The sequence below is a fragment of the Podarcis raffonei genome, chromosome 8 (genome assembly GCF_027172205.1).
Source record: "Podarcis raffonei isolate rPodRaf1 chromosome 8, rPodRaf1.pri, whole genome shotgun sequence".
Classification (NCBI taxonomy): domain Eukaryota; kingdom Metazoa; phylum Chordata; class Lepidosauria; order Squamata; family Lacertidae; genus Podarcis; species Podarcis raffonei.
The window spans coordinates 34,003,504-34,030,576 of record NC_070609.1 but is presented as its reverse complement, the minus strand read 5'-3'; the positions used below and the strand labels follow the sequence as shown (position 1 = coordinate 34,030,576).

Here is a 27,073-nt window from a genome sequence, read left to right as displayed (position 1 = left end):
TTTGTATCCACATCATCAACTGTGTTGGGATTTCATGCACACAGCATCTCCAAGGCCACTGTCTCCAGTCACCCTGAAATCCTTCTGGGTCCTATCCTGCCCCACATTTTTTCAAGGCTTGTGTGCCACTTCTTTCTGTCTGTGCATGGGAAGGTTATTATGCCAGCTTCTTAAGTGAGGCTTAATATCATTTTCCTTATATTATCTGGTGTAGGGGGGAAGTTAATGAGTGATGCTTATGACCACCCCACCAAAACAAACATCATTTAGCTGGCAATTACTGTTGAAATTAAAACCTGACCTACCCAATTCAGTTTAGGTGGGGGAGTAGAAAGGAGGGCACCACAAAAAAAATGTATGTCTGCAAGAGTCTAAGATAGGCTTCCTAAACCTCAGCCCTCCAGATGTTTTGAGACTACAATTCCCATCATCCCTAACCACTGGTCCGGCTAGCTAGGGATCATGGGAGTTGTAGGCCAAAAACATCTGGAGGGCCGAGGTTGAGGAAGCCTGGTCTAAGAGGTTCTGCTTCTGCCAGAGCTAAGGGTCGAAAGGTCCTGGCTAAGTGAATTTCTTCCTGTTCCCTTAAAAGGGGGCAAATGTCTTGATCCCTACAAGTGTGGGTGATGAGACCCCAAACAGTGTTAAACATTCTCTCTCTACTCACCTGCCTCCTTGAGTCCCTTTAGGGTTACGAGCACGACAAACAAAGGCACGTGCCATAGAACATACCACTTATCAAGCGACATCTATTCTTTAGGAGGGAACCATGATACACAAACTGCCAAAAAAAATACAGGTTCGGAAACTCCCTTCAACCCCTTGAAGGAAACAGGAAGCCAAAACTTCAGGCAGAGTCTCTTCTTTCTGGCCAGAACGGACTGCCTGGAGCTCTGCCAAACTGGGAGCCTGGAGGTTCTGAAGGAAACTGGTTCTTAGCCAGGCTTGTGCATGTGCTTGTTTAGTTTCAAGTAGTCACGACCGTATCTCTCCTCTCCCCAAAGAAGCCTGGGACCAGGATATTGGGTGCCTGGCCAGTGCTCTTGATAGCCATTTTATCCCTTTGAAAATCCAAGTTTCTAGCTGCAGAGAGGTCCTTTTTGCATGGGGCACCTTCTAAAGAGCATCTCATCAAAAGCAGGAGGACCTGAGTTCCTCTTTGGTCTCAGTAAGCCATGGTTTGGCCTAGTGCAACATGAGAACAAGGACAACAAAATAAGTAATGGAATAGAGACATCCAGGAGTTGTCTACACTAGACACTTACAGTTCCCCTAGAGTCCAACAGCACTTGTTTTGCACATTTAGCAGAGAGCTAACACATTGTTCCCTCATTTTTTATGGGACACCTACATGATGATGCCACCCAGTTGTTATCCTCTTGTGTGTTCTCCACAGTATCGGCTTTTTCTTCATCCATCTTCCCTTAAAAGTCTCTGCACTACACCCGCTGTCACAGGTGTGCATTTAAACCTTTTTAGATATTGTCCATGGAGGATGGAGAGGTGGTTGTGGGTGTGCTGATGCACATCTAAACACTGTGTGGCTTGAATGCAGCCTATTCTACAAAGGTTAAGAGCCATGTCTGTCACTTCACAGTGATATTTGTAAGCACTGGAGTACAGTTATGGGAGCTGAACTCTACGAAGCCACAAAGCTCCGCCTCCAATTTGGGACTTACCTCCTTCTGTTAAATCATCCACATGCAGCCAAGGTCAACAACCAACAGACTGCAGAACAAGCCAATACAGAGACCATAAAGGGTGCTAATAGCTCGTGTAAAGTTCAGATTTCATCCAATGTAGACCAGCTATCAGTCTGTAGAAATGGGCTCTGAGCCTCACTCACAACAGATAAATCGGAAGAGAGTCTTCACTGTTGCTTTCACAAACATCAAAGCTGGGGGCATGTAGAGTAGCCAGCTCCAGGGAACTACAAGCTTTTCCCTGCAGTCATGGTGGGAGCTGCTCCCCCAATGCTTTCTTCCCCCTGATGGCTGGTAAGAGCAGTTACATCTGTTTCTGTTTGACTGGGAACATAGGCTGGAGACCTCCAAGTCGGCAGTCACTCTGGGCTCCCCAACTTCTGTTTCAGGATCAAATACTATGAAGAGGGAGGGAGGGAAAAAAGAGAGAGAGAGGAAAGGAAGAAATAAGGAAATGAGTTGCAGATGAAGTCTTGTCCTTTGCACAGCACCTAGGGCACCATTGGTTCTGAAATGAATATTAAATTGTAATAAGCACCAGTACCCCCATTAGACTCCAATGGATAGTGCCTTTGGCAGTTTTAGCTATTTGGTGCTGAACTGTCTGCGGAAGCGGACAAATGCCAGCTCCCTCGGCCTGTAAAGTGAGATGAGTGCCGAAACCCCAGAGTCGTTCATGACTGGACTTGTCAGGGGTCCCTTTACCTTTACCTTTTACCCACCCACTGAGATTAAAAGAAACAAAAGCTGAAGAATCATCCCAGACCCACCAGCTCTTTTCTCAATGGTGGGAGGGTGCTGTAGGCATCATCTTACAAAGGTGTGAACAAGAAGTCACAGCTCCGCACCACAGCACTGGCTCTCCTAGCATCTGCTCCCCATGCACAGGAGACACCCCATGGCTCCTTGAGGACCAGCTCTTACGTTCTTACGGCTGGCAATCGCTTGTTGCAGCCACAGCAGCTCCATGGCCAAGTGCTTTCAGTAGCACTGGAGGTCAGGCACAGCTTGGGGCATCTCTGGTACTCTTTGGAAATGAAGCTCTGCACAACAAGAGGTGCACAAAAGGTCAAGAAACCACTCTTAGTCTGCCCCCCCTTGTCTCTCCCCTCCGGTTGGCTCCTCTTCCCTGCCCCCCACTACCAGGTAAGTTTATTGGGGCAGGGACTTGCCTTTTCAGCATAAGCAAAAAGCACTATGTTGGGTGATGATGCTGAAGAACAGAGAAAAACAGCAACTGTACTGCAAAGCAAAGGAAGACAGTGGGTGGGAGCTTGGAGTCTCAAATTGTTCCACATGCCTTACCTTGGCTCACCCTCGGAGACTCCATGTTGAGGATCATGCTGCTCCATTCAGACGACATGCTACTGTGGTGCTTGCCTTCCTCACTCTCTCCTGGCAAGCTGCAAGCATTCCCAGGGGGCCTGCCCACAAGATGCTCCTCAGCCTCAGTTTCTGCCACCACTTCAGCTGGTGATTGCATCTTGTAATCAAGGTCTTTTTTGGAGAGTAGCTCATCTTGACGACAAAGCACTGCCTCCTTTTCATGCAACTTGTTGGCCCCTGGCTCTTGGACACTTAATTCCTTGGCTTTTATTGGTTTCTGGACAGACTATATTTAAGACAGAGGAAGAAGAGCACCATTTTGAATGCATGGCTGCAACACTTTTACTGATGTCAGTTTTCATTTCCCTCTTCTCTTTCCTCCTCGTGCAATTAAAAGCCAGCAAAATTATAAGCACTGCCAGCTTCTACCAAGAGCAGAAAGAACCAGTAACCGTACCTTTGGAAGAAACACCGGCACAGGCATGGAATGACTGTCCCACTTCAGCCAATCCAGATCCCCTTCAATCTCCTTGACGATGCTCTCATATTCCCCCTTTAAGCTTTGAAATCTCTTCCTGACCAGGTAACCCCTGACATGAGCCTAGGAAGTAAATGAATCATAAAAAAATAACAATCACAAATTAGGAAGGAATTAAAGGCCATTAGCTCAAGCCTGGTTTAATAAGACAAGTCCACACAGGCCAGCCTTCTAAGGTTGCCAGGAGTCCCCCCACTTCCTGGTCTTGTGGCTTTAAAAAGCAGCCCAACAAGCAGGAATTATATAGTGTGGGTTTTCTATCTCCACCTTTGCCAGGCTGCTGTAGAAGATGCAGGAGAAAGGCCAGTTAGGAAGTTGGCAGTCCTAGTATACTGCACTCCTGACCCCAATCCGAAGAGAGGAGATGCTGGAGGCAGGAAAGGAAAGAAAGAGGAGCTAAAGGCATATGTATGTGTGCGTATTTATATATTACATGCTACCACCACCACTTTGAGAACTTTTCCCTATGGGCATTCTTTAACAGAAGCCACAATTTCCATTTAAAAACAGCAGCAGCAGAACAAAATGCTTTAAGCAGAGCACTTTATTTGCTGCGAGGGAATCACTGAGGAAAGGGGTGGGATGGGTGAAATGTGTATTTACGCAAAGCAGGCCATGTTGGGAAGAGAGAGTATCTGCTTTGCATGCTGAAGCTCCTCTTGTCTGCTTTGCACCCACACCAAGCCTCCCGCCCTCCCAGGGCTGCTGCTCCTTTTCAGGGTCCCCAGGGGGATGAGGCCACGATAGCAAGCCAAACCATGAGGACGAGCACCCCTAGGTCTGCCTTGAGTGACAGGTCCACCATGCCAACCGATGCCACCCACTATCCTGCTTCCGGCACCTGAAGAGTCACCACTCTCCTCCTCAGCATCAGTCGTTGCCGCTCTTCCTCGCTCTCCTCCATCATCTTCCTCAGCGTTGGCTGCCCTGGCAACCGCGTCTCTCGATGACGTCAGCGAAGCGCGACAAGCGCAGGCTCTTTTCTTCTTCCTTTTTCCTTAAGTTCCTCAGAGCGGCCGCTAAGTGGCGCTGTCCAGGCGCTCTCTTCGTTCTCCGGGCTGGATGACGGAGGTGAATGTCTTTCGTCATTTGCTTCCAAATTAATTGTTGGTACAATTACATTAAGCACCATCGGTCGAGGATTTCTCAGCAGGCGTCTATAATATCGTCCACTGCATTTTTAGTCTCTTGTTTCTCCAAATAACTGCCCCTTATTTTAGGGCTCATCCTATACACTAATCCCTTATAACGGAAAGATGCAGGTTGATATACCAGTATGATATGATATATTTAATGTAATATAATCTCCCCCCAACACACCTGCCCCCCCACTGCCCGCAGCCAAGTCTTGTTGGCAACTGTTGGCGGCGAGCTCTCGCGAGGCTTGTTCGCAAGGCATCGCGCATGCGCCTTTGAGCCGCGCCATTTTGGAACTGGCTGGCAGACTGGAGCGAGGCCTTGTGGGCGCGGCGGGGGAGAAACGGCGGCAAAGAGGAGCGTTCAAAATCCGGGATCCCGACTGGAGCTGCTGTGCTTTGCCGGAACTGGGCTAGCAGGTGAGAGTCGCGGCGGCGACAACGCTTCCTCCTTCTCCTGCCACACCGCCGACCGGCCTGAGGGAAAAGGAGGCGGAGGAAACAATGTTTGCGTGTGGGGGGCGGGGCTCGTCCGTGGCGGGGGGGCGGAAGAGGGAGGAGAAGCCGGGCTCTGAGGCTCCCATAGTTCGGTCTTTCGTCCCCTGCCTCGAGCATGTGGCCTCTCCGTCCTTCCCCCGTCTCCTTTCTTCTTCCAAGGGGAAAAAATAATGGGACTGAAGTTCCGTTGGGGTCCAGCTTGGTCGAGGGGCGGCAGTTGGAGGCGGATTGCGAGGGAGGGAGGGAGAATGTAGATAGGGCAACCTGGGACGGGGGGCGGGAGTCGTACCCGACTTTACCTGGCTATGAAATGGGAGGGGAGCATAGCTGTCAACTTTCAGATTCGAAAATACAGTGGTACCTCGCAAGACGGAAAACTCGCAAGAAGAAAGAGTTTTCCGTTTTTCGAGGTGCTTCGCCAGACGAATTTCCCTATGGGCTTCCTTCGCAAGACGAAAGCCCATAGGGAAATCTCCGGGGACAGCGGGGAAGCGCAGCGCGTCTTCCCCACTGTCCTCGGACCTCCACCGAAGGCTGGCGGTGGGGCGGAGAGACCTTCTCCCCCCGCCAGGCTTCGGAAGGCTCCTCCGAAGGCTGGCGGTGGGGCGGAGAGACCTCCTCCTGCCGCCAGCCTTCGGAAGGCTGCTCCGAAGGCTGGCGGTGGGGCGGAGAGACCTCCTCCCCCCGCCAGCCTTCGGATGGCTGTTCTGAAGGCTGGTGGTGGGGCGGAGAGCCCTTCTCCCCGCGCCAGCCTTCGGGTGGCTGTTCTGAAGGCTGGCGGTGGGGCGGAGAGCCCTTCTCCCCGCGCCAGCCTTCGGATGGCTGTTCTGAAGGCTGGCGGTGGACCGCCAGCCTTCAGAACAGGTCCGGGGACAGAGGAGAAGCACAACGCGCCTTCCCCTCTGTTCCCGGACCTGTTCTGAAGACTTGCGGTGGGAGGAGGGTTTTCCTTCCCACCGCCAACATTCAGAATGCTGTTCTTAATGTTGGCGGTGGGGAGGAAAAACCCTCCTCCCACCACAAGCCCCGGGAACAGAGGAGAAGCGCTGCACGCCTTCCCCTCTGTTCCCGGACCTGTCCTGAAGACTTGCGGTGGGAGGAGGGTTTTCCTTCCCACCGCCAACATTCAGAATGCTGTTCTTAATGTTGGCGGTGGGGAGGAAAGCCCTTCTCCTCACCGCAAGGCCCGCAAGCTCCGGGAACAGAGGAGAAGCGCAGCGCGCCTTCCCCTCTGTTCCTGGACCTGTCCTGAAGGCTTGCGGTGGGGAGAAAAGCCCTTCTCCGCACCGCCAGCCCGGCAAGCGGTTTCCATAGGAACGCATTAATTGATTTTCAATGCATTCCTATGGGAAACCGTGCTTCGCAAGACAAAAAACTCGCAAGAAGAAAAAACTCGCGGAACGAATTACAGGTACCACTGTAAGGGATCAGCAACCTCATCTGTCCCGGGGACAGTCTACAGGATATCTAACAATCCGGGATAACCGCGGGAAACGGCGCTGGAATAAGGGAATTTCCCGCAAAAAAGGGAAGGTTGACAGCTATGGAGGGCAGGAAACTCGCGCGCACTCCCGCAGGTTAGGCGCTGAGATCCACGGGCGCTTTTCCTCCTCCGCCCCTTCTTTCTTTCCTTGGGTCCCGGATCTGAGCTTGCCACTTCTGGTGGTTTGCAGCGCCGTCCTGTTGCGTGTTTACTCAGAAGTAAGCCACACGGTGCGTAACGGGGACTTTTCCCAAGTAACTCTTATGCCTTGGGGTTGCAACTGCAACTCCTCCTTTCACCGAGGACTGCCTTCTCTTCTGCTAGTTCGTTGGGCCAAGGAGCGTGCTTGGTGATAGTTTTAATTCCTCGGTTTCCTTCGCACCTACCTCCCATGATAGTATCGCCGTTTCACCCTGCAGTAAGACATTCTCACCTCCCCTTTTTGCTGCCGACTTTAGCGTATGCTTCCAGCGCAATCGGCGTGGATTTCGTTGCATGTTCTTATTTTAAGGCTTGCTTGTTCACAAGTACATGGTGTTCACGTCTGGAGAAGGGAACATTGATTGCATGTGTCTTGTCTCTTTTTCCCAGCCTGGCCTTCTAGGTGATCTGGATTCTGAACATGAGGCCTGGATATTTTGCAACCTGTTGCCTCAGCTTGTGGGGCAAAAAAGGTAGCTGGATGTTGACCTGCAGAGTCTGCTTCGGTTGAAAGGGAAAACGTTGACTAAAAAGGGAATTGGGATTAAAACCAGCTCAGTCACTTTTCCACTTCAAACACTTCTGAAGTCTGCAGAACCCACCTCATGAACTTTTGAAATTCTCCTTAAATTCAGGATAACACCTTGGACTACTATTTTCCCACATGGAATGGATAATTGTATAAACTTCTTAACTTCTGCATACTACTTTCTAGAGCTGTTTTTGCTTTCTGGTTCAAACATTTCAGGCAAAACTGAGATTTAGTGCTTCCACGCAACAAAATGCCGAAAAGAAAATGTAAATTTTCTGTTGGGCTACAGAAGAAGTATACCTGTTTTAGAAGAGGTAGAGATGATTTTGAAGGCGAATGCATGATATGCAAACCGGGTACATTTGTCTCTGTGGCAAATAAAGGAGGACGTGACTTGCAATCACACGTGAAGTCCGAAAAACACAAAAAAGCAATTCGAGGCGAAGCTTCTTCAGCACAATTAACAGACTTTTTCATAAAACCATGTAGCAAATTGGAAGATGAAGTAACCGCAGCTGAAGGAACTTTTGCTTTTCACACTGTTAAGCACCACAACAGTTATAACGTGATGACGTGCACATCAGGCCTACTGAAGACAACATTCCCAGATTCCAATATCGCAAGGAAGTTTTCAAGTGCAAAAACCAAGACAGAAGCAATTGTAAATTCTGTCTTGGCACCCGATTGTTTGGAAAATGTTTTGAAAAGCATTGAAGAAAATGACATATGTTATTGTGGAGTTTCTACTGATGGGAGTAACCATGGTTCAGTAAAGGTGTTTCCAATAGTTATTCAGTATTTTGACTGGAAAAGTGGTGGTTTGCAGTCCAAAATAATTGAAATGCGAAGCCAACCCAATGAGACTGCAGATACAATCTTGTCATACGTGAAGGAAACTCTTGAAAGTAAAGGACTGCTAAAGAAATGCATAGCATTCATAGGTGACAACTGCAACACAATGTTTGGAGGGATACGATGGGATTCAGAAGGAAGAAATGTGTTCGCAAAGTTGAACAATGAGCTAGATAACAAAACTTTAATTGGTGTGGGATGTCCAGGACACATTTTGAATAATTGTGTTCATCAGGCAGCAGAAACTTTGGACATTGATGTTGAGAGCATCATTTTCAAGATATACCAGTACTTTCACATCTATACAGTCCAAACGGAGCAGTTAAAGGAGTACTGTGAATTTGTAGATACTGAATACAAAAAGCTGCTATCTCATAGCAAGACAAGGTGGTTGTCATTATTTCCAGGCGTCAATAGACTCATTCGCGTGTTTCCAGCTGTCAAGGCATTTATTCTCTCGCAGAATAATCCACCAACAGTGTTAAAAAGGTTTTTTGAGCACGCGTTTAGTGAGGTTTATTTATTGCACTTGCAGTCTCTCATGAGTATGTTTCACTCATATATTTTAGAACTCGAAAGGGAAAATAATTCAGTTGTAGAGGTTCTGAAAGTTCTGCTTTGTGTTCAGAATGTGCTCAATGAACATAAAAGCAACAACTTTATGTCCCTCAAAGTTAAGAGCCTTCTAGAAGAAAAGCGTAAGGAGGGTCTTGGTGCAGAGTGTAACAAATTCTATGCAGAAGTAAATAGCTTATATGACAGCTGCATAGAATATCTGGGAAAATGGATGGAGTCCATGAAAGAGTTTTCATGTTTCATGTGGATGTCTCTTAGTGAGTCACTTGAGTGGGATAAGATAGAACTTTCCATAAAATTTCTCCTGGACAGGGATGTGTCCATAGATGATGTGAAGTGCTTTGATCAATTCTGCAACCTCAAGAAGTTTGTGGATCAATACAAAGGTGATGATGGGTTCATTAATCTTCAGGCACATCAGAAGTGGACCAAGTACTTTGAGACTTCCCAAAACATGTGCCACTCAGAACTTTTGAAGATTGCACAGTTTTTTTTTGCTGTTGCATCACATGATAATGCAAATATGGAACACATTTTCTCTTTGATGCAGAGTTGGTGGAGCAAAGAAAGAGGCCACTTATCCTTGGAATCGCTGCGGAGTATACTGCTAGTACAATATAATTATAAGCACTTTACTTGCAAGGAATTTCATGCTTATCTCTTAAGCAATAAGCAGTTGTTGAGTAAGATAAGATCTACAGAGAAATATGCTTGGGCCAGACAACATCAGAAAGAAGAACAAAGTGCATTTGAAAGTGACATTCCATGAGGCAATTAAAAGTAGAAGTTAGCAAATGTGTCCTCTTTTTTGTTCTTCAAAATATGGCAACCTTAGTCTGGAACTGAGAGGGGTGTTATGCACTGTTGACACTAAATAAATGTTTTGTACTGACAGTGTATGGTGAATGCTAATGTATAAGTTTGCTTGAAGACAGAGATGCATTATTAAACAGTCTGTCTCCCCACTCTGCCTCATATTTAAATCAAGCCTTGCAATTATGTATTTGTGCCCCATCTCTCAGCCTTAGTTCCCAAGGCAGCTTACAATGACATTTAAAAATTCATCCAAGAAATGAAAGGGCCCCTGAGCAAATGAATGGGGAGGGCACAGGTGGGTGACACAGCCAAGAGGAGCCTTGGGGCAGAGCAGCAGTCCCCTAGGATTGCTATCAGCCAGATAAGTCACTAAAGTGTAGTGCCAGTTCCCTCCCTTCAAAACATATTAGTATTAAAAGCTGAAAAGCTATAGAAGAGCCAATATACTCGCACGCACCCTCCACTGGTGTAGACCATCTAGCAGGACCATCGACATTTTCAATACCAAATCTGGGTCAGAATAAATTTTATAGCAAATGTGGTTATAGTATGAACAAGAATTGAGAAAAAATTATTTTAAGACAGTTTGCCAGTCTGACTTACACTGCCACAATGATGTCTCCCAGCCCACATAAAGCCCCTGAACTCCTGGCTCACTGCCCCCTTGATCATGAGATGATGAGGTTCCTTACCACCTTCTCCCTTGAAAAAGTACTTAGAACGGAAGGAGGCAGTTGGACACCCGTTTTCCTCACGATGTGCTCTCAAGGCTCAGATTAATTCTACTGGACCCAACTTTTGCACAAATCCCTTGGAAAAGTGAAGTGAGTGCATGCACACTTTCTCTTGCACACCCCTGGTATCTATGATGTTAACTGTCGTAGTTACCGGTAGGTAGCCGTGTTGGTCTGCCATAGTCAAAAAAAATAATAATAATAAATTCCTTCCAGTAGCACCTTAGAGACCAACTAAGTTATTGGTATGAGCTTCCGTGTGCATGCACACTTCTTGAGATACACTGAAACAGAAGTCACCAGACCCTTATATATAGTGAGAGGGTGGAGAGGGGTATTACTCAGAAGGGTGGTGGGAATTGCAGTTGTTAACAGTCGTCAACAGGTTTACCACACCTATCAGCTAATCACCCATTCCCACCACCCTTCTGAGTAATACCCCTCTCACTATATATAAGGGTCTGGTGACTTCTGTTTCAGTGTATCAAGAAGTGTGCATGCGCATGAAAGCTCATACCAATAACAAACTTAGTTGGTCTCTACTGGAAGGAATTTTTTTATTTTGTTAACTGACCTGTTTACCCATTCCCATATTTGTGTGTGTGTCACTGTATTAAACTAGCAAGTATCAGTTGTCTCACATACACAGTCCCATTGAGGTCTGCGCCCCTTTCCACCTCCTGGATCCCACCACCACAGCCCACCTCTGTGATGTGATCCTCAGATGTACATTCCAAAGTAGAGAGCATTCCAATGCTACATCTTTATTGTAAGAACATCCATAAGATAAGCATTTGAGACGAAGATTGCACAAAACCAGCATGTGGTTGTTTAAGGATCTCACACACACGCATATCTAGGAAAAGCCTTGCCGGGTCTTTGTGTTACCACAGTCTTTTCTCAGGTGAAACAAAGTTTCTTCAAGCCGGATGGAAAGGAGGCTTTCTTGTCACTTCTTCCTGTGAGTCACCAGCAGAACACTGAATTGTGTGGGCCTTCTGTAGTTTGTCAGTATTCTCAACCTACTTGATGCATAAAGAATTAGAAATTAAAGAACAAGGCTAGTTCTGTCTCCAAAAAATACTGAAATAAGCATCTAGAGGGCTTTGGAAGGAAGGTTGAACTGGGGTGCAACTGCTGGAGTAGGAGGGCTGAAGGAAGATAACGGGTGGGGGACTTGTGGTGTCCCAGGTGTTGCTGGACTACAACTCCCATCATCCCTGACCATTGGGCCATGCTGCCTGCAGGGGACAATGAGACTTGGGAGTCCTGCAATATGTACCCCATCCCTGTCTTAGAAAAAAGTAACACGTGCAAGAATAAATGGTATTTTTGTGCTCAAGTGATTAACCACCTTTTCTAAGGTGACGGGGTTAAACTATGGATACATTTTTTTTCTGTGAAATGTGCTGCAGACAATATGCACATTTCTCTGAGACAGCTACTTTACCTTCCTGCGTTGCAAAGCTTCACTTTTGGGCACAACTTCCTCTTCTACAGTCTCTGCAGCTTTCTGGAAAAAAGAGGAGATGGAATTGAAGAGGCCCAGGAGGATTCACAACACACACAGCTGGAGAAGTGCTTTGTTGCTCCATACAGCAGTAAGTCCCAGTGAAGAAAATGGGACTTGCTTCTGTGTAGAGGGCTGTACAGTAAGTTGGCCACAGCCACAAAGCCAGCTGCTTTTTAGAATCGTGGCCACAATTGGAATGTAAAATTTAACAACAGGCACCTTGTGTGAAGATGGAGATCTAAAAAAGCTTGCAGCTTTCAAGTCAATGTAAAAGCAAAGAGACTCCAACCCAATATTCAGAGTTCTCCATAACTCCTCCCCCAGACACATTTTGAGAGTGAATTCTTCCTGCTGACGTTTCGACACCCACTGGGATTCTTTGTGGTGGTGACAGTTTCCATTCATAAAATCAATCCAGAAGATGTTGACCTAAAGAGAGGCCCACATAACCCCTGTTGATTCAAGCCACCAAAAGCCAGCGAAGTTCAGAGGAATTGGCCACCCTTCAGGTGCCCGGCTTGAATCCTTGTTGACCTCCCTGTCTGCGACTCCCGGCAAGATCAAGGCGAGGTCTTACTCGGCGATTCTTCCCAACGTGAAGAAGAACACACCACTCCTCCCCCCCCCTCCATTCCCAGGGAGGGCAAAGAGACAGACAGAAATATATTTACATGCCTTTATTCCTGTCTTTCCAGCAGTACAGAGAAAACATGTCTGTACCCTCTCATCACAACTGCAGAGAGAGAATAACTCCACCCATGTACTTCCAGTACAGGGTCATGTGACACTCTGAGCTAACATCCGGCGCTCAGTGCACAGAATAGACTGTCCCTTGTTCCCACGGTACAGTCCCATTACGTCAACATCCTGTTTTGCATCCCAGCCACCTGGAGCTCGCTTCTGCATTGCTCCTTTTTCGTAACAACCCCCTCATACCTGGTCAAGAGGCAATTCCACCTGCGTGTTTTCATCATCTCTGATTTCCTGGGCATTCTGTATCTCTTCCCTTACACCTTTTATTTTGTAAACACTTCCTTCATCTGAAGGAAAATAAAACATTTTGAGAAAACATTCTTTTGTATCCTGGGGCATCCTTACCAGAGGAAATGGGATTGCGAAGGCAGCCTACCCAAATGGCCTGCAGCTCTAAAGTCTTCCTCACTTTGGGGGAATCCTATGACCTTTCCCCTTAAAATTAGGAGCACCCTTTCATTTCACCCAAGAGGTACTTCTGAATAACACAGCTACGACATATTCCAGAGAAGTTTTCAACATCTCTCACACATGATGGATGGGATTCACTACGCCAAAACACAGTTCTTGCCACCAGCTAAGGACAAATTCATGGAAGACAGGAAGACAGAACCTTCAGGGGGCACAGCCTAAATTTAAATCAAGATGGCTCAACCCGAGACCTTCCACAACCTTCACTGCACACACACCGGTCATACTACATGCGGTTGGGCTTTATGTGAATTCTACCATCTTTATTACTACTGTATTAAGGATACTACAATCCATATTAAACCAACCAATAAAGACATTTGGTTGGCCTGAATGAATACACTGCCCCTCATAGTGATTTGAGTTTTGTTTTTTAATGACCAATGAGGCTACCTTTGTGTTATGTGCAACATTCATTCATTCATTTATAACATTTGTACTCTGCTCTTCAGCCCAAAAGGCTCCCAGAGTGGCTTACATGCAATCAAAACAAGACAGGCTTATCATCTAAAAATTCACACAACACACAAGGGAAAAAGAACAGGGAGGGGAGAGGAAAATCAAAAACTCAGGCACTGCACAGCTGTTCCTATATTGACCAGCTGGCACAGTTCAGGGGCAGGTGGGGCCTGATGGAAATGATCCTCCAGCAAAGCTGATTACATTAGCCCTGTTGCTTCGCATCTCTCCCCCTGAGGCAGCCTGAGAGAATGGCTGCCCCCAGGATGACAGTTGAGGGGAGGGAGAGGAGGAGGTCTGGTGGGGCTGGCTTAGCTGACAGAGTTTCCAAGCAAGAAAACCTCCTTTTCCTTTTTACCTTGGTCAGAATTCTGGTTTGAGTTCCTCCTGATACGCCCGACCTGGCCTGGCTTGGCGTGGAAGATGGAGTCTGCCTCCTTGCGCATGTGCTTCCTGCCTTTCCGCGTCACCGCGGAAAGATTCTGGCTGCTCTCCTTCTGCACAATCCCTGTGGACTGCACTCTCCGAAGGTTCAGCTGCAAGTGTGAGACAATTTTATCATTCTCAGGAGAAATTTATTTTTAGGAGTGGTGCCTTATTTGAGCTGGGAGCCCCATCATCTCCACATTTATGAGTGCTGATGCTCAGGTCAGGTGTTTCTTCACAATCGCACAAGTTGCCATGGCTGTCACTTGTGAGCTCCTACACTCACATTTCACTGCTGACACAACTAGGTTCTTTCCACCAAAAAAAAGAAAGCTAGTGTGGTGTAGTTATTAGAACATGGGACTAGGACCCAGGAGACTAGGGCTCAAATCCCCACTCGGCCGCTGGGTGACCTTGAGCCAGTCATAGCTTCCCAGGCTACCCTACCTCCCAGAGTTGTGAGGACAACAATGGGGAAGAGAACCATGTGTGCTACCTTGTCACTTTTGAGCTGACCATCAGGTTTGAGGGAGAAGCAGGGCTGTTTCCACACAATAATTGCTAAGGTGGAAGACACACCACAGGATGACTTTTCCCACTCCATATTCTCATGCTGAAGCAAACTTGGGGAAAGGGTCCCCACAAAATAAAATGGCAGACTTGGATAGCCAGAGAACAAGTGCTTTCAGCACATCCATCATTTGTCATCACTCTCTAGCTCTAGAGGGTGGACTCGATGGCAACCTCATGGAGATTTCTCCACTTTGAAAACACACCATCTCAAATTGGGGTGTGGAGTCTTCCTGGCCCAGTGGGCCTGATCACCTTCTGTTCCCACCCTCACAGGGTCATTACGATGCTAGCTGATTGGGGGCTGCAGCAAGAGGAGCTTGGGCAGGCCTATGCTTGGCAAAGCTGCATTCTGGAGGGATTGGCTGTGCAACCATGGGTTGAGTTCACCTGCTGATGGGCAATGAACCATGATCAAGTGCCCCACAGGGAATTTGGTCATGCAGATGATCTACCTATGTCTATACCTGATGTTACATTTGCAGAGCTAAGCAGGATCCAGTATGGTTTAAAACTGGATGAAAGACCATGTGTTGAGATTCCTGCATTGCAGGGGACTGGACTATAACACATTTGGGGTACCTTCCAACTCTGCAGTTCTATGAATCTATTATTCTGTATGACATCAGGTATGGGGAAGATGGGTGTGGTTTGGGGAAAACAGTCTCACAGGCCAAACTGGAACCCACACAGGGCCAAATCTGGCCTGAAGTCTGGAGATTGCTCACCCCTATCTTAAATGGTTCAAACATTTATGTCCCAAATGGCATATCAAGAGCCACCATTTGCTTTTCTTGGGGGGCGGATAGAAGTATTTAATAATGGAAGGGAGAGATACATACAATAAAAACTTGTTTTTAAAAATATGACATCAATGAATTTTTAAGGCTGTACAAACCTTAGGGGTCTTTGTTAAGTTCTTTGCAGTAATATTATTTGTGCACTTTTACTGCTGACCATGTAATCACAAGCTCCCTTTTTCAGTCAACACGAAAGAGAAGCGTGAGGAGAAGCCCCCATTTCCCCAGAGCTGCTGTTTATGTTTCTCTACCTGTTGTGGCGGTTCAAGGAGTGCTGAGTCACTGGACCCCTCTAGCGGAGCCAGGTGGAGCTTAGCTAACTGGAAAAAAAGAAGATATAAAATTCCCACCAGGGTAATTGTGAATAAATCAAATTTATTGTTAACTTAACCCAAGGCTGCTTCATTTTAAAAAGACAGGCAGACCCAGAGGGCTGGAATTCCAAGTAGAGGAACCAAAGTCTATCTCTACATTTCAACTGGGTTTTGAGCCGTGGCACGACGTCAGGAAATCCTATGCACTGATATTTAGCAATGTGAGATTTCGGCTTCCCTGGGATCTCTTTTACTTGATGAAATGGGGGTGGACCAGCCCAATACATCACACAGGGAAGCAAGCGTTTTGCAGAAATCACACTATTTTTGAAGAATCTAACATCTCCTTGGGTACTACCTGATGATCACTGGAAACCCTTTTTCAAAAAATGGATTTTTCCAGAAAGGGAAAATCTAGAATAAAATATTTTTCTCATAAAATATCTGAGAAAAAACATGGGCTGCCCATTCTGCATGAGCACCACCAAACACACCATATGACACACCGACCCATCTGGAAGTCTTGTCCCTGCCCTTCCCCCTTCAACCAGCAGAATCCCTGGTCAGCACCATCCCTGGAGAAGTCACCAAAACTTACCCCTCGATTGTGGCTCATTCTTCTGCTATTTGAGTGGTCCCTGTAATCATAGAAGCAGGAAATTCACTGCGGCCCACACAGGGATAAGTTTAGTTAGGGAAAGAGGGTCTGGACAGGTAAGATTTATTTTAAAATAATAATTCTTATAGTGCTAAAAAGTTGCCTTTGGTACATTGTTATATCTGCTATTGTGTTGTTTTACTATGTAATTAGGACATTGTTTTTGCACTGTTTGATTTTGAAATGCATTCCTGTTTCCTTGGTTGTAAGAGCATTATTTATTTTGTAGAAAAGTGGCCTACAAATACAATTATGAATGATTTTTATTTTGAAGAAGAGGTACTGAACAAGTTTTAGCAGCATGAACACAACCACGAAGGAATGGGGAGGGGCTGGTGTTTACAGACTTGTAGCCATCTAAGGAGTGGCACTTGAATTGGCCCCCAGTGACTTCAGCCACCTACCGAATTGGCTGGTGTGTTATCTTTGGGGGCACCAGCAATTCGAAGTAGGGCAGGTCTTTGTACTTCTCCAGGCCCACCGCCACGTAGTAGTTGCCGCTCACCAGATCTTCACCAGTGGAGACGGCATCGCCATTGAGCTTGCAGAGCCTGGCCAGAGACAGAAAAGCAAATATCTATAACAGGCAGGGAAATCTAAACGGGGAATGAGATTGAGGATGGAGAGAAAGTTCTATATTTGAATGGAGAAGGACCATAGGTCAGTGGTGCAGCACCTGCTTCGCATGCAGAAAACAACCTTTGCATGGGAGAGAACCCTAGAAAGCCACTGCCAGTCAGTGTGGGCAATACTGAGCTAGATGGGCTAATGGCCTGCCTCAGTATAAAGTAGTTTCTGAAACTTCACTATAAATTTGAAGTGAAACTAGCAAACCAAAATGCTTACAAAGCCTTGAGAACGGACTTTGCACCTTTCTGCATTTCTATAAAATAATAATAATAATAATAATAATAATAATAATAATAATGATGAATTAGTATTCTATTCAAACATTAAACCTACAGCACAAAACAATGTGGGTTTAAATGTCACTGTCTTCCCTTGGGAACTGTGTTGACAGCCTGGGACTTTGAGCAGAATTGCCAAATTACAGTTCCCTGAATTCCTTGGGAGGAAAACCATGACAGTGATGTGATGCCTATATAAAACAGAGTGCAGATCTCGTCCTACAGACCACGTGGTTGCTTGTAATCCCTAGTCAACAAACCTTGTTGCACATATTCCTAGGAATGGGCACTTTCAGAGGAAGAATCTAGCAAATGCCAATTACTTTTATTTATTTATGGCATTTATATCCCACCTCTCCTTCAAGCTCAAGGCGGGATTCTTCCCCATTTTATCCTTATAACAACCCTGTGAGGTGGGTTGGTCAGAGAGTGACTGGCCGAAGGCCGCCCAGTGAGCTTCATGACTGAGTAGGGGTTCGAACCTTGGTTTCCCAGGTCATCATCCAATGCTCTAACCACTACACCTTTGGAAAGGCAGCCCCATACTGCAAACATATCATTCCCAGCTGGTTTTTCTCCTTGTAAACTACTTAAAAGTCTATTTTGGCATTAAACAACATATAAATAGCCAGTGTTCCAGAATTCAATAAATTCCCCATAGAGGTGCCTCCTAGGAGACAAAAACCTTTGGGTCCATTTCCCAAAGAATCTCGTTGCTGGAAAGTGAAAGGCAGGCAAAGGGGTGGAGCTTGTTCAAAGTACTCACCTTCTAACAGCCCCAGTCCGCAGGTTCGCCTTGATTGACAAGATGGACAGGACGGCACTCCACTCCTGCAGGGTGCTCTTGTTGAGGATCAGGCGGAAGGGGGGGCTTAGCAGGTCCCCGTTGCGGAAAACACTTCAACAGAGAAGCAAAGGGACAGGCTGCATGGGGCATGATTTCCATAGTCACCTGTATGTGTAAGCTCTCCCTTCCTTTGGGAAGGGGCGTGGCTCTGTGGCAGGGTTGCATATGGAAGGTCCCAGTTGAAACCCCAGTGGCACCTGGTAGGGCTGGGAGAGAACCTGGCCTGAAACTCTGGAGAACAATGCTGACCAAGATGAACCAGTGTATGAATGGTATACACTGATGGTATACAATGATGACCACCAAATCCACCAACTACATACAACAAGACACTTAATGCCACTGTTGCTTCAGGAACCTCCAAGCCGCCTTGTATCCAACAGGTATTCAATTCAGATTTATACATTTTTGCTAACCACACACCAGCTAAAAGCACGAAGCCCTTGTGCCAAGAAGTTTACCCCTATGACAGTCAAGAAACATGGCTTGAACCAGGCCTGGAGTGAGGGATGGGGCATGTTCTGCCTTCAGCACCCTTTCCTAATGATCCCTGTACTCCCCCCACCACCACTGTCCAAAGAACATTTGTTTTAGTTCTCTACTGCTCCAAAGGGGAAATTGTCAGAAGCAGCCAGGGAGTCACTCACTGTATAATGCAGGGCAAGTTTGCCTGCTTCCTCCACTGTGTCGAAACAGGCATCTTCTGGGGAATAACTGGGTAGCTCTGAAGACCAGAAACACCAAAATTGTTATTGACAACAAGAGATCTCCAGCCGTGCTCTTGGTGCTCTGCAGATAAGCATAAACAGAAAAGAGAGACCAACAGGGGTCTCTACCCCAGCAACCTTACAATCTGATTTTTGGAAGACCAGAAGAGGGGAGGGAGGACCAAGTCTGACAAGCGACAGGCATGGGGTGACTCAGAAGACAGAGGCAGCCCAGGAAAGCCTGACCGGTTTATGCATTCTAAAGTTCAAACTCAGAATTTGAAACCAGACAGCCAACAACAGGTTAAATGGGCTGCTGCCCTCCCCGCTAAGCCCAGAACTATGGCACACAGCACACAACAGTGAATCATTGTGGCCTTGGCAGGCCTGTTCCTAAGAGGCACTGCTAAGACAAGGTCTTTCTGTTGTCACCAACACAGAAAGAAGCCTCCTTCACAATGGCTTGCTGAGTGCACATCCTGCTGCTATAGTGACTAAAGCTTTACACAGCTCAGTTGGTAGAGCATGAAACTCTTGATCTCAGGGTAATGGGTTTGAGCCCCAAGTTGGGCCAAAGATTCCTGCATTAAAGGGGGTTGGACTAGATGACCCACGTGGTTCCCTTCCATCTCTTACAATTGTATGATTTTTAGTCTTGTAAGGTGGATGGGACTAACTCAAGGGGTTCCACTCAGCCTGAGGAAGATTCAGACCTTCCTCCGCAGATTTACTCTTCAGAGGTTAACCTATATAATTCATATCACCATCTTCAATGAGTGGACCATTCTGTACCCCGCCACTGCTTGCCTTTCGACCTAAGTAGAATCACAACAGTGATAGATAGTTCAAGGTCTTGTTGCTATATTTAAGAGAAAAATCAGTGGGTGGGTGGATAACTTACTTGCATCAGCCACCAGGCATTGCAATTTGTGTACAAACACATTAGTAGTAGTACCCCCACCCATCTGACCGGTTGCCCCAGCCATTCTGGGTGGCTTCCAACAAATATAAAAGCATAATAAAACACCAAACATTTAAAATCACAGCTGCTTTCTACTGAGCCTAAAAACACAGAAACAGAGCAGTTCAGAGCCCTCTTGCAGGTTTGCTTCACTGCATTGCAGGCTTCTCAGAGACTGGACTATATTGGAGTGGGTGGGCCAAGCAGAGAGAGAAACTTTTCCAGACTGTAAGCCTGAAGGCAAAGCTTATTCTTTTGCTTCCACAGTGCCTAATGTGCCAATAAATATTTTTAAAAGTTCTTTTTGTTTGTTTGTTTTTGTGAAAACCGCTTTAAACTGCTCATCCTTTAAAGCAGCATCAGGTTCTTACAAACAGCCGAGGCCTTTCCCTGCCCCACTCTGGAACTCACCTGCACTCTGTCTTTCTTCTGGTTCCCATTGAGCTGCTTCATTCCAGGGTTTAGATAGCTGTCAAAGCAATGAGGGAAGAAAATGAACAGGGTGAGCAAGCAGAGGTCAAATCCCAACTCAAGTCTGGCTCACTGATTGGGTCTGGTTAAGTCTACTGTTGCCAAGTCTCACTCTCCCCTGCTATGGATTGGACATGTAATTTAGCTTTACAGCTTCTTGTTTGGTGGAATTAATGTCCCTTGACAAAACCAATGTGATCTTTACAAACAGCAACATTTGGGTGATTAATTAAAAAAACTAGTTGGATCTGCAACAAAGTGCTGTGGTATAGCAGGGGTGCCCTCCAGGATTTGCAGGGGTGAGCAAGCAGGCAGGCACCAGCAGCACCATGGTCATTGCTGCTGCTGCTGCTGCTGCTGCTGCTGCTTTATTCCCAGTGTTCGAAATTAGCCAGGAGCCAGGTGCATTTTGAACCTGACTATCGGCCACTTGCGAACAAATGAAGATGCAGGGAGCCAGGATAGCGCCTGACATCTCCATCATCTGAAGGTACATGCCTGGGGATCATTGGATCTTGATTGTTTTCACACACTAATATCACATCCTGTAGAATGCTATCCATTATATTTTATCTGCACAATCAGAACAAATTTCTAGAACCAGTTTTTTTTTCTGTGCAGCCTGAGCAGGAGTGGTGAACAACGTTAATGGTTGTACAAACCTAAAGTTATGGTGTTCCCTTGAATCCCGCCCCTCTCCCAGAAAATAGTGACTCTTTGGAGGTGACCAAACAAAGCCAGAGACACTATGGTTTACAAAAGCCAGAAACGACCCCCAGCTTCGTACTGTAACAGCCCCCCAAAATGCAACCTGCCAAACAGCTGCCTCTCTGTCTGTCTCCCACTGACCTTTCTCTTCTGCCAACATCCCTAACTGTCAATGGCGATTAAAATCCCCCAACGCTCTTGAGGAGCAAGTGAAGACGGGTCCTAATCCAGTCTCTAATATATGATTATGACTACTTCTACAAATTATACACTTTTTGGCCCAAAGGCCCCGAAAGTGGGAAACGGCATGTTAAAACAAAATATTTCTTTAAAATATTTATAAACTGCCTACTCCCATAAAATATATTAAGGCAATGTACAACAATGCACGCATACACCCACACACCCGTAAAGTGCCACACAACAGTACAAAACAATCATAAAAAAGACTGGCTTGTCTTTTTAAAAATTTAAACAACTGAACAGGCCTGTCGACATGCCCTCCTCTGGTTAATGGCAGTGATCAAGCTGGTGTCCTTATTTCATGGAGTACAATAAATGCTACCATCAAATCAGCAAGCAAAGGCAGCCAAATCACAAGAGGAAAAGCCTCCCCAAGCAAGATTACTTACAGGTGACTTCACCAACCCTCCACACACAGCTCCTAGAAGAGTGTACAGACAAGAAGAACCACTTCTCTTAAAAAATGAGAAACACTTCTAGAAATATTTATTAAGTCCAACATGCCCCCCCATTATTTCTAGCAAAATATAGCTCCTCAATAGCAGCCTCATTAGACTTGTGTGCCCTGGCCCTCCGAAACCTCAGCCATGACCTCCAAAGTCAAAAGCACTTGCAGAAAGGTTCTAGTTCTCTCCTAATAATAATCATAATTATTCACCTCAGCCACTCTCCACAAGTCTCAGGCAAAGGGCTGAGTCACCTCTTCTCTCTGGGACCCTCCAAAAGCCACTAGACTTTGGACACCCACCCCTGTTTTGGGCCATGTTAGCTGGGGCCGATGGGAGCTGTAGTCCAAAGCATCTGAAGGGCACCAGGTTAAGGAAGGCTGCACTAAACATTGACCACCAGATACACCGCTCCTTAAAGCAGCCTTTGTTGCCTGCCAGTAGATTGGCTTTATTCCCAGCGGACTGTGGGATAAGAGGCACTGAAATTCAGACTGTTCCGTTACCTTGCACATCAGCTTTGTATGTCAGGAGCCCACGCATACACAATACTTGCTGAGGATAATGCCTGTGATGTTTGTGGGCTGACATCACAGACTTGCTGCTGTCACAATCCAGGAGGGCAGTCTTCCTAGGACACAACAGCCCATTGTGGGGCTTCCTGTATGGGTACGGGAATCCCAAATGGGAAGGGTGTTGCTGTGGCACTCAGGTCCTCCTTGTGCGTTTCCCAGAGCGCCAGAGTAAGAACAGGATGAGAGACCCTCCAAGTGCCCCTATTTTCCAGGGACAGTCCTGGATTTACAGAAGCTGTTCCAGTTTCTGATTTGATCCCAGAATGTGCTGCTTTTCCTCCTTTCATCAGAGAAATGTGGGAGGGGATGCAGTTATGCGACCCTTGAGCTAAGGAGATAAGTAATTACAACCTTTAGAATGGGGTTGCTATATTCCCAAGAGCGAAAATCTGGACAAAGTTGTTGACCAAAAAACAAGTAAGTCTTTGGGCCTTTGGGGGGATTTTTAAAAGCATTTTTATTTTAAAAATCACCCTAGTTGCCCGGACAACATTTTGACAATGATTCCCAGACGTGTTCAGGAAAACCCAGACATATGGCAACCCTACTTCAGAAGACATCTGAAGGCACCCCTGAATAGGGAAGTTTTTAAATGTTTAATATTTTATTATGGTTTTTATATACATTGGAAGCCACCCAGAGTGGCTGGGGCAACCCAATCAGATGGGTGGGGTATTACTATTACTACCACTGAATAGGACGTCCCTATTTTCATCAGAGAAATGTTGGGGGGTAAAGGGTGATGGGCTAGATTGCCACTGGCCTGATCCAGCAGGTGGGCTCTGCTTATGCTCTTAACTTCCACTCATCCCATCAGGACTCATGTAGGAGATCCTACCGCAAGGAGGCCGGAGGTTGGCAACACAAAAACGGGCCTTTTCTGCAGTGGCTCCCTGTTTGTGGAATGCTCTCCCCAGAGAGGTTCAGTTGGTGCCTTCATTATACACTTAGGTGCCCAGAGAAAACGTTCCTCTTCAACCAGGCCTTGGGCGGAATGACATCTGATGCCCTTTTAAATGTGTGGTGGGAGCGGGGATTATTGGGTTGTCTTTGTTCTTATGCTTCTTATGTATTTTGTGTGTGTTTTATATGAGAATTTTACGATGTGAACCGCCCTGACATCTACGGGGATAGGGCAGCATGGAAATTTAATAAATAAACAAATAAAATACCACGTGCCAGCAGAGGGAGCTCTCCGAGGGAGTTTTCTTATAAGACGACTTGCCAAACACAGCGAGATTCAGTGTCTATTTCTAGTCACCTCCCAAACATATTCCTAAAACGCTCACAGCCACGAGGCGGCTGTATGTGAAAACAAAAACATTGAAGGCTCTGGATTGGATCAGGGACATCATACGGGAGAAAGCGTTAACTCTGTTTGGCATGGTCTTTTGGGTTTAAATGACCTTCCCACCCCCCAATCCTGTTATTTGCTCCACAGGAGAAAAACATGCACATTGAACCGGCACATGTTTCCCTACAGAGCGAACTGCAGCTTGGGAGGACAATTTTTATCTGCAGAAATGGTGCAGGACAGCTGGGTTGAAAGCCTAACTTCCCTCTATGCAGTCCCACCCACCCACCCCGGCAGGCAGCTCCTTTGAAGAAAAAATCTGGCATCCTGCGGTGCCCCAGGTGAGAAGACACCCTCATTTGGGGTAGGAAATCAATGCCCTCATACCTGACTTCATCCCTCTCTGCCAGTCAACATAGCTAACAGATTCAGAGTCGGTGGAGCTTATTTTCTGCAGAGAGCCTGGGATTATTTGGGGTTGGGGAGGGGGGCAGATATTCTGCTGCCATCAGTATGGCAGGCAACACAGCCAGCCTCCAAGTGCCTACTCACTCCAGTCTCTTGAATCTCTCAAAGCCTCCTGCAACGTACTGGCACCCATTCTGCAGCTCGCCCAGGTCGGAGACCCGATGCCCATGCCGGGGGGTGTAGATGCTTCTGATGGCCATGGGGGCATGGATTGTGCTGGTCACCTCGTTCAAAAAGGCCTCAAAGGTCAGGAACCGCCGGTGGCTCACCACGAACTTCCTGCCATGAAAGAAGGGGTCCCCGTTGCGATACACCATCACGTTCTTGGCCACAGGGGCCACTGCCACTGTCCCTGAGCTCATGTCCCTCTGGCCTGCGGGTACCAGCAGGTTGCTTATCTAGCAAATCCCCTTGGCCAAAGTTGGAAAGCGGAGCAATGGGGGCGGGGGGCAATCCTAGTGAGCTCCCACCACTGCAAACCGTTCCAGTCTGAGCAGGGCCTCTTTGCCAAGGTCTGTTCTGAGAGAGCAAGGCTTGCCGTTTCCATAGCTGCCAGCTCAGCAGGGGAGGAGGAAATATCCTTGTCAGGCCAGGAAGCTGAGCCACATCAAGAGCGAGAGGGAGGGAGGAAGAGAGTGAGTCACTTTTGGCTTGCCATGGACACCGATCCTCCCTTGAACAACATTCACAGTCCAGGTTCCTTCCTTTGACTTCAGAACCTATCCAGTTCTCAGGCCCGCAACATGGGGAACACTTGAGCATATGCAGAGTTCCTCCCACCTAGGATTATAAGCGAGGCTTCCAGGCGCTTCTCACTTATGTTGAGAAGTGGTGCCACTGGTGGACACAGCTTGGGAACATATATTTTCACACTATAGGCAATACATTTATTTTGCAAAGGAATTTGCAATCCTTCCTGTGCTTGCCTACTTAACAACTCTGCAAGGTAGTCCATTGTTAATTCCAATTTACAGATGGGAAAAAAGAGGTTGAATATGTTGCCTACCCACTGAAGCCACAGGACTTGCCCCTGGGCTGCTTATTTGTCAAAGCAAGCTGTGTAGACCCTGGCAGGACTAAGTACTACAGTCCCAAACAGCCGTGTGATGCAGAGCAGATTGTCTCTTGGAGAATATTCTGTGACTATTCACAGAACCTGGTGCTCCATAACCATCTCCCTGCATCGGGCATTGCTGTCCAGCCAGGTAGGAAATGTGCTGCCACCTCTGATGATCACGGAAGGTTTGTATTCTGCAATTCAGTACAAGAACAGAAAAAATGCAGATAGTGGCACAAGGGGCAGAATCCAGATTCTCCAGCATCTTAACTTTTCTCAGGGGGAAAAGCATAGCCATAAACCTTGCAAAGGATGTGGGTAAATCTGACCACAGCAGGCCCACTTGTTGCACAGCATCTTGCTTGTACCCACAGAAAGTAGCATTGGGGCAGAAGTGATGGTTCGGTACTAGGCAGACGACACTCCTCTGGAGTACTGGGTGCATAAGTCTGGGATAATCCAAGCTTTTTGTGGGATTGCTGGGAGCCTACTTTGTTTCATACACTACAAATCTCAGCCTTTCCCAATATTATTGCCTTTCTATCTGTTTATTTTCTTCCCCTGCCTTCTAAACTGGTGGGGGTAGGGCAATCATGATTAGGAATCTGGAGGGGGGGGTCAAGTATTTTGACTATCATCCTAATTAAACCCTACCGCCCACTTGGCTACAGGATGTGATTTGGACTCCAGAAGTCTGGAAACCGAGTTGTGATACCATTTGCAGCGTAAAGCACATCAGCGACTGGATGCTGCTAAATTGCAGTGTTGCCAAGTTAGATGTCAAAACCAAAGACACAAAATAAACTTACCTACCAAATATACACACAAAACTTTTGTCCTATAGAAAGTTTAATAACTATTTATGAGCTGATTTTACAAAAATTGGACTCCACCCCCTTCCACGATGAACGTTTCATGTGTTAACAAGCATAACAACATTAAAAAAATTACAAACCACATTCATTTGTTCAGTAGACTACAATTTTCACAAAGGTTTAGAAGAGCTTGGGAGGGAAAGAGAACACAAGGAAGTGGGCTAGTAATACAAATTAAAGTTTGATTTTAAGTGCAGCTTTTGGAGGGTACACACTATCCAGTCTTTGCCAAATTTGTGCCCTTCAGATGCTTTTGGCTACAACTCCAGACGTAGCCAAAAACAACTAGAGGGCACCATGTTGGTGAAGGCTGCACTAACCCCTGCCTTCAGCAGTCCTATGAATTAACAAAGAATTCTTCCGTGGGACTTCAACTCATTAAGCACTCAATCCATATCCTTACACCATCAGGCAGTTACTAAACAAACACTAACTGGGCCATGTGAGATCCTCTCCAAGCCTCAAGGGACGGGCAGTGCACTACAGGTCCAGCTATCCAAATGGCTCTGGCAGTGACTCCGGGTTCAAGGCTAAGGGTGATCAGGAGAAGGAGGCAGTTGGGAGCACTTGCAGCAGCACCAGAACTGGGGAAGGTGGAACTGAGGGTCAGAAAAACCTCAAGAAATATGGTCCTCAAGATTCCTGCCCCTGATACTCCTCAGCACTAATTTCTCCTGCAGGAAGGCAGAGGTGGCTCCCATATGCATTAATCCGCATGGAGAATCTGGATGTTGATCTGGAGTTAGCTAGGCCTGCGGAGCCATCAGCTGCAGCAAACGCCAGCAGGCAGTAGAGCAGCTGTCATGGGCTAAAGTGGACGACAAGATCAATTCTGCCACATTGCGCAGGCCGCTTGGAACTTTCTGCTGACCCTCAGGGACCGTCATGAGGCGCCCTGGCAACCTGATGAGGTCGTCACAGGAAACATCCCATCAGCATAAATAAGATACTAAAAAGCGCAATGAGAACAACAGCCACAGTGCCTCAGCAAATGTGGAATCAATAACATGATTGACAACGGAGTGTCAAAGTGACCTGAGCAAAGGGGTGCTGGAAAAGGAAGGGGCTCACAGATTACAGGCACCCAGAATCTACATCTTATATGGGCTTGCCAAGCAAGTAATGAAACTGATAGAAAAGGTAGAAAACACAAT

General features: G+C 46.7%; 3 protein-coding genes across 7 annotated transcripts; 1 reads left to right on the top strand and 2 right to left on the bottom strand.

Moving 5' to 3' along the window:
- Positions 1-1,316: 1,316 nt before the first annotated feature.
- LOC128418930 (IQ domain-containing protein C-like) lies at positions 1,317-4,873 on the bottom strand. Of its 3 annotated transcripts, none has more exons than XR_008331784.1 (5): positions 3,835-4,307; positions 3,487-3,630; positions 3,009-3,315; positions 2,628-2,746; positions 1,317-2,101 (listed from the first exon to the last, which is right to left on the bottom strand). XR_008331784.1 is itself a non-coding variant. In XM_053399127.1 (5 exons), exons 1-4 carry the CDS (start codon positions 4,370-4,372, stop codon positions 2,685-2,687), a joined length of 546 nt encoding a protein of 181 aa, XP_053255102.1. In that variant the 5' UTR covers positions 4,373-4,873; the 3' UTR covers positions 1,317-2,101; positions 2,628-2,684. The 3 variants fall into 3 exon arrangements, 2 of the variants coding, with proteins under 2 accessions (XP_053255102.1, XP_053255101.1); XM_053399127.1 differs by lacking the exon at positions 3,835-4,307 and adding an exon at positions 4,340-4,873; XM_053399126.1 differs by lacking the exon at positions 3,835-4,307 and adding an exon at positions 4,409-4,873.
- A 99-nt stretch (positions 4,874-4,972) lies between these two features.
- On the top strand, positions 4,973-9,846 carry LOC128418927 (uncharacterized). Its single transcript, XM_053399122.1, has 2 exons — positions 4,973-5,123; positions 7,276-9,846. The coding sequence occupies exon 2, from the start codon at positions 7,668-7,670 to the stop codon at positions 9,612-9,614; it is 1,947 nt and encodes a 648-aa protein (XP_053255097.1). The 5' UTR covers positions 4,973-5,123; positions 7,276-7,667; the 3' UTR covers positions 9,615-9,846.
- Positions 9,847-11,143: 1,297 nt separating this feature from the next.
- DCDC2B (doublecortin domain containing 2B) lies at positions 11,144-26,097 on the bottom strand. 3 transcript variants are annotated; one of them, XM_053399123.1, is made up of 11 exons: positions 24,072-26,097; positions 20,194-20,251; positions 18,762-18,838; positions 18,034-18,165; positions 16,764-16,910; positions 16,300-16,339; positions 15,639-15,707; positions 13,950-14,127; positions 12,845-12,948; positions 11,846-11,908; positions 11,144-11,417 (listed from the first exon to the last, which is right to left on the bottom strand). In XM_053399123.1, exons 1-11 carry the CDS (start codon positions 24,347-24,349, stop codon positions 11,316-11,318), a joined length of 1,248 nt encoding a protein of 415 aa, XP_053255098.1. In that variant the 5' UTR covers positions 24,350-26,097; the 3' UTR covers positions 11,144-11,315. The 3 variants fall into 3 exon arrangements, with proteins under 3 accessions (XP_053255098.1, XP_053255100.1, XP_053255099.1); XM_053399125.1 differs by lacking the exon at positions 24,072-26,097 and adding an exon at positions 22,157-22,249 and having other exon boundaries at positions 18,762-18,903; XM_053399124.1 differs by having other exon boundaries at positions 11,327-11,420.
- Positions 26,098-27,073: the final 976 nt, after the last annotated feature.

Excerpts from the sequence above, each read along its gene's own strand:
- LOC128418930 (XM_053399126.1), bottom strand. The coding sequence starts at position 4,474 with ATGATGGAGGAGAGCGAGGAAGAGCGGCAACGACTGATGCTGAGGAGG. Across the intron at positions 3,316-3,486 it reads TGCCGGTGTTTCTTCCAAAG|TCTGTCCAGAAACCAATAAA; the intron begins GTACGGTTACTG and ends TCTTAAATATAG. Across the intron at positions 2,747-3,008 it reads GTCTCCGAGGGTGAGCCAAG|AGCTTCATTTCCAAAGAGTA; the intron begins GTAAGGCATGTG and ends CTTGTTGTGCAG.
- LOC128418927 (XM_053399122.1), top strand. The coding sequence starts at position 7,668 with ATGCCGAAAAGAAAATGTAAATTTTCTGTTGGGCTACAGAAGAAGTAT.
- DCDC2B (XM_053399123.1), bottom strand. The coding sequence starts at position 24,349 with ATGAGCTCAGGGACAGTGGCAGTGGCCCCTGTGGCCAAGAACGTGATG. Across the intron at positions 16,911-18,033 it reads CGGACTGGGGCTGTTAGAAG|GCTCTGCAAGCTCAATGGCG; the intron begins GTGAGTACTTTG and ends GTCTCTGGCCAG. Across the intron at positions 11,418-11,845 it reads AAGCTTTGCAACGCAGGAAG|GTTGAGAATACTGACAAACT; the intron begins GTAAAGTAGCTG and ends TGCATCAAGTAG.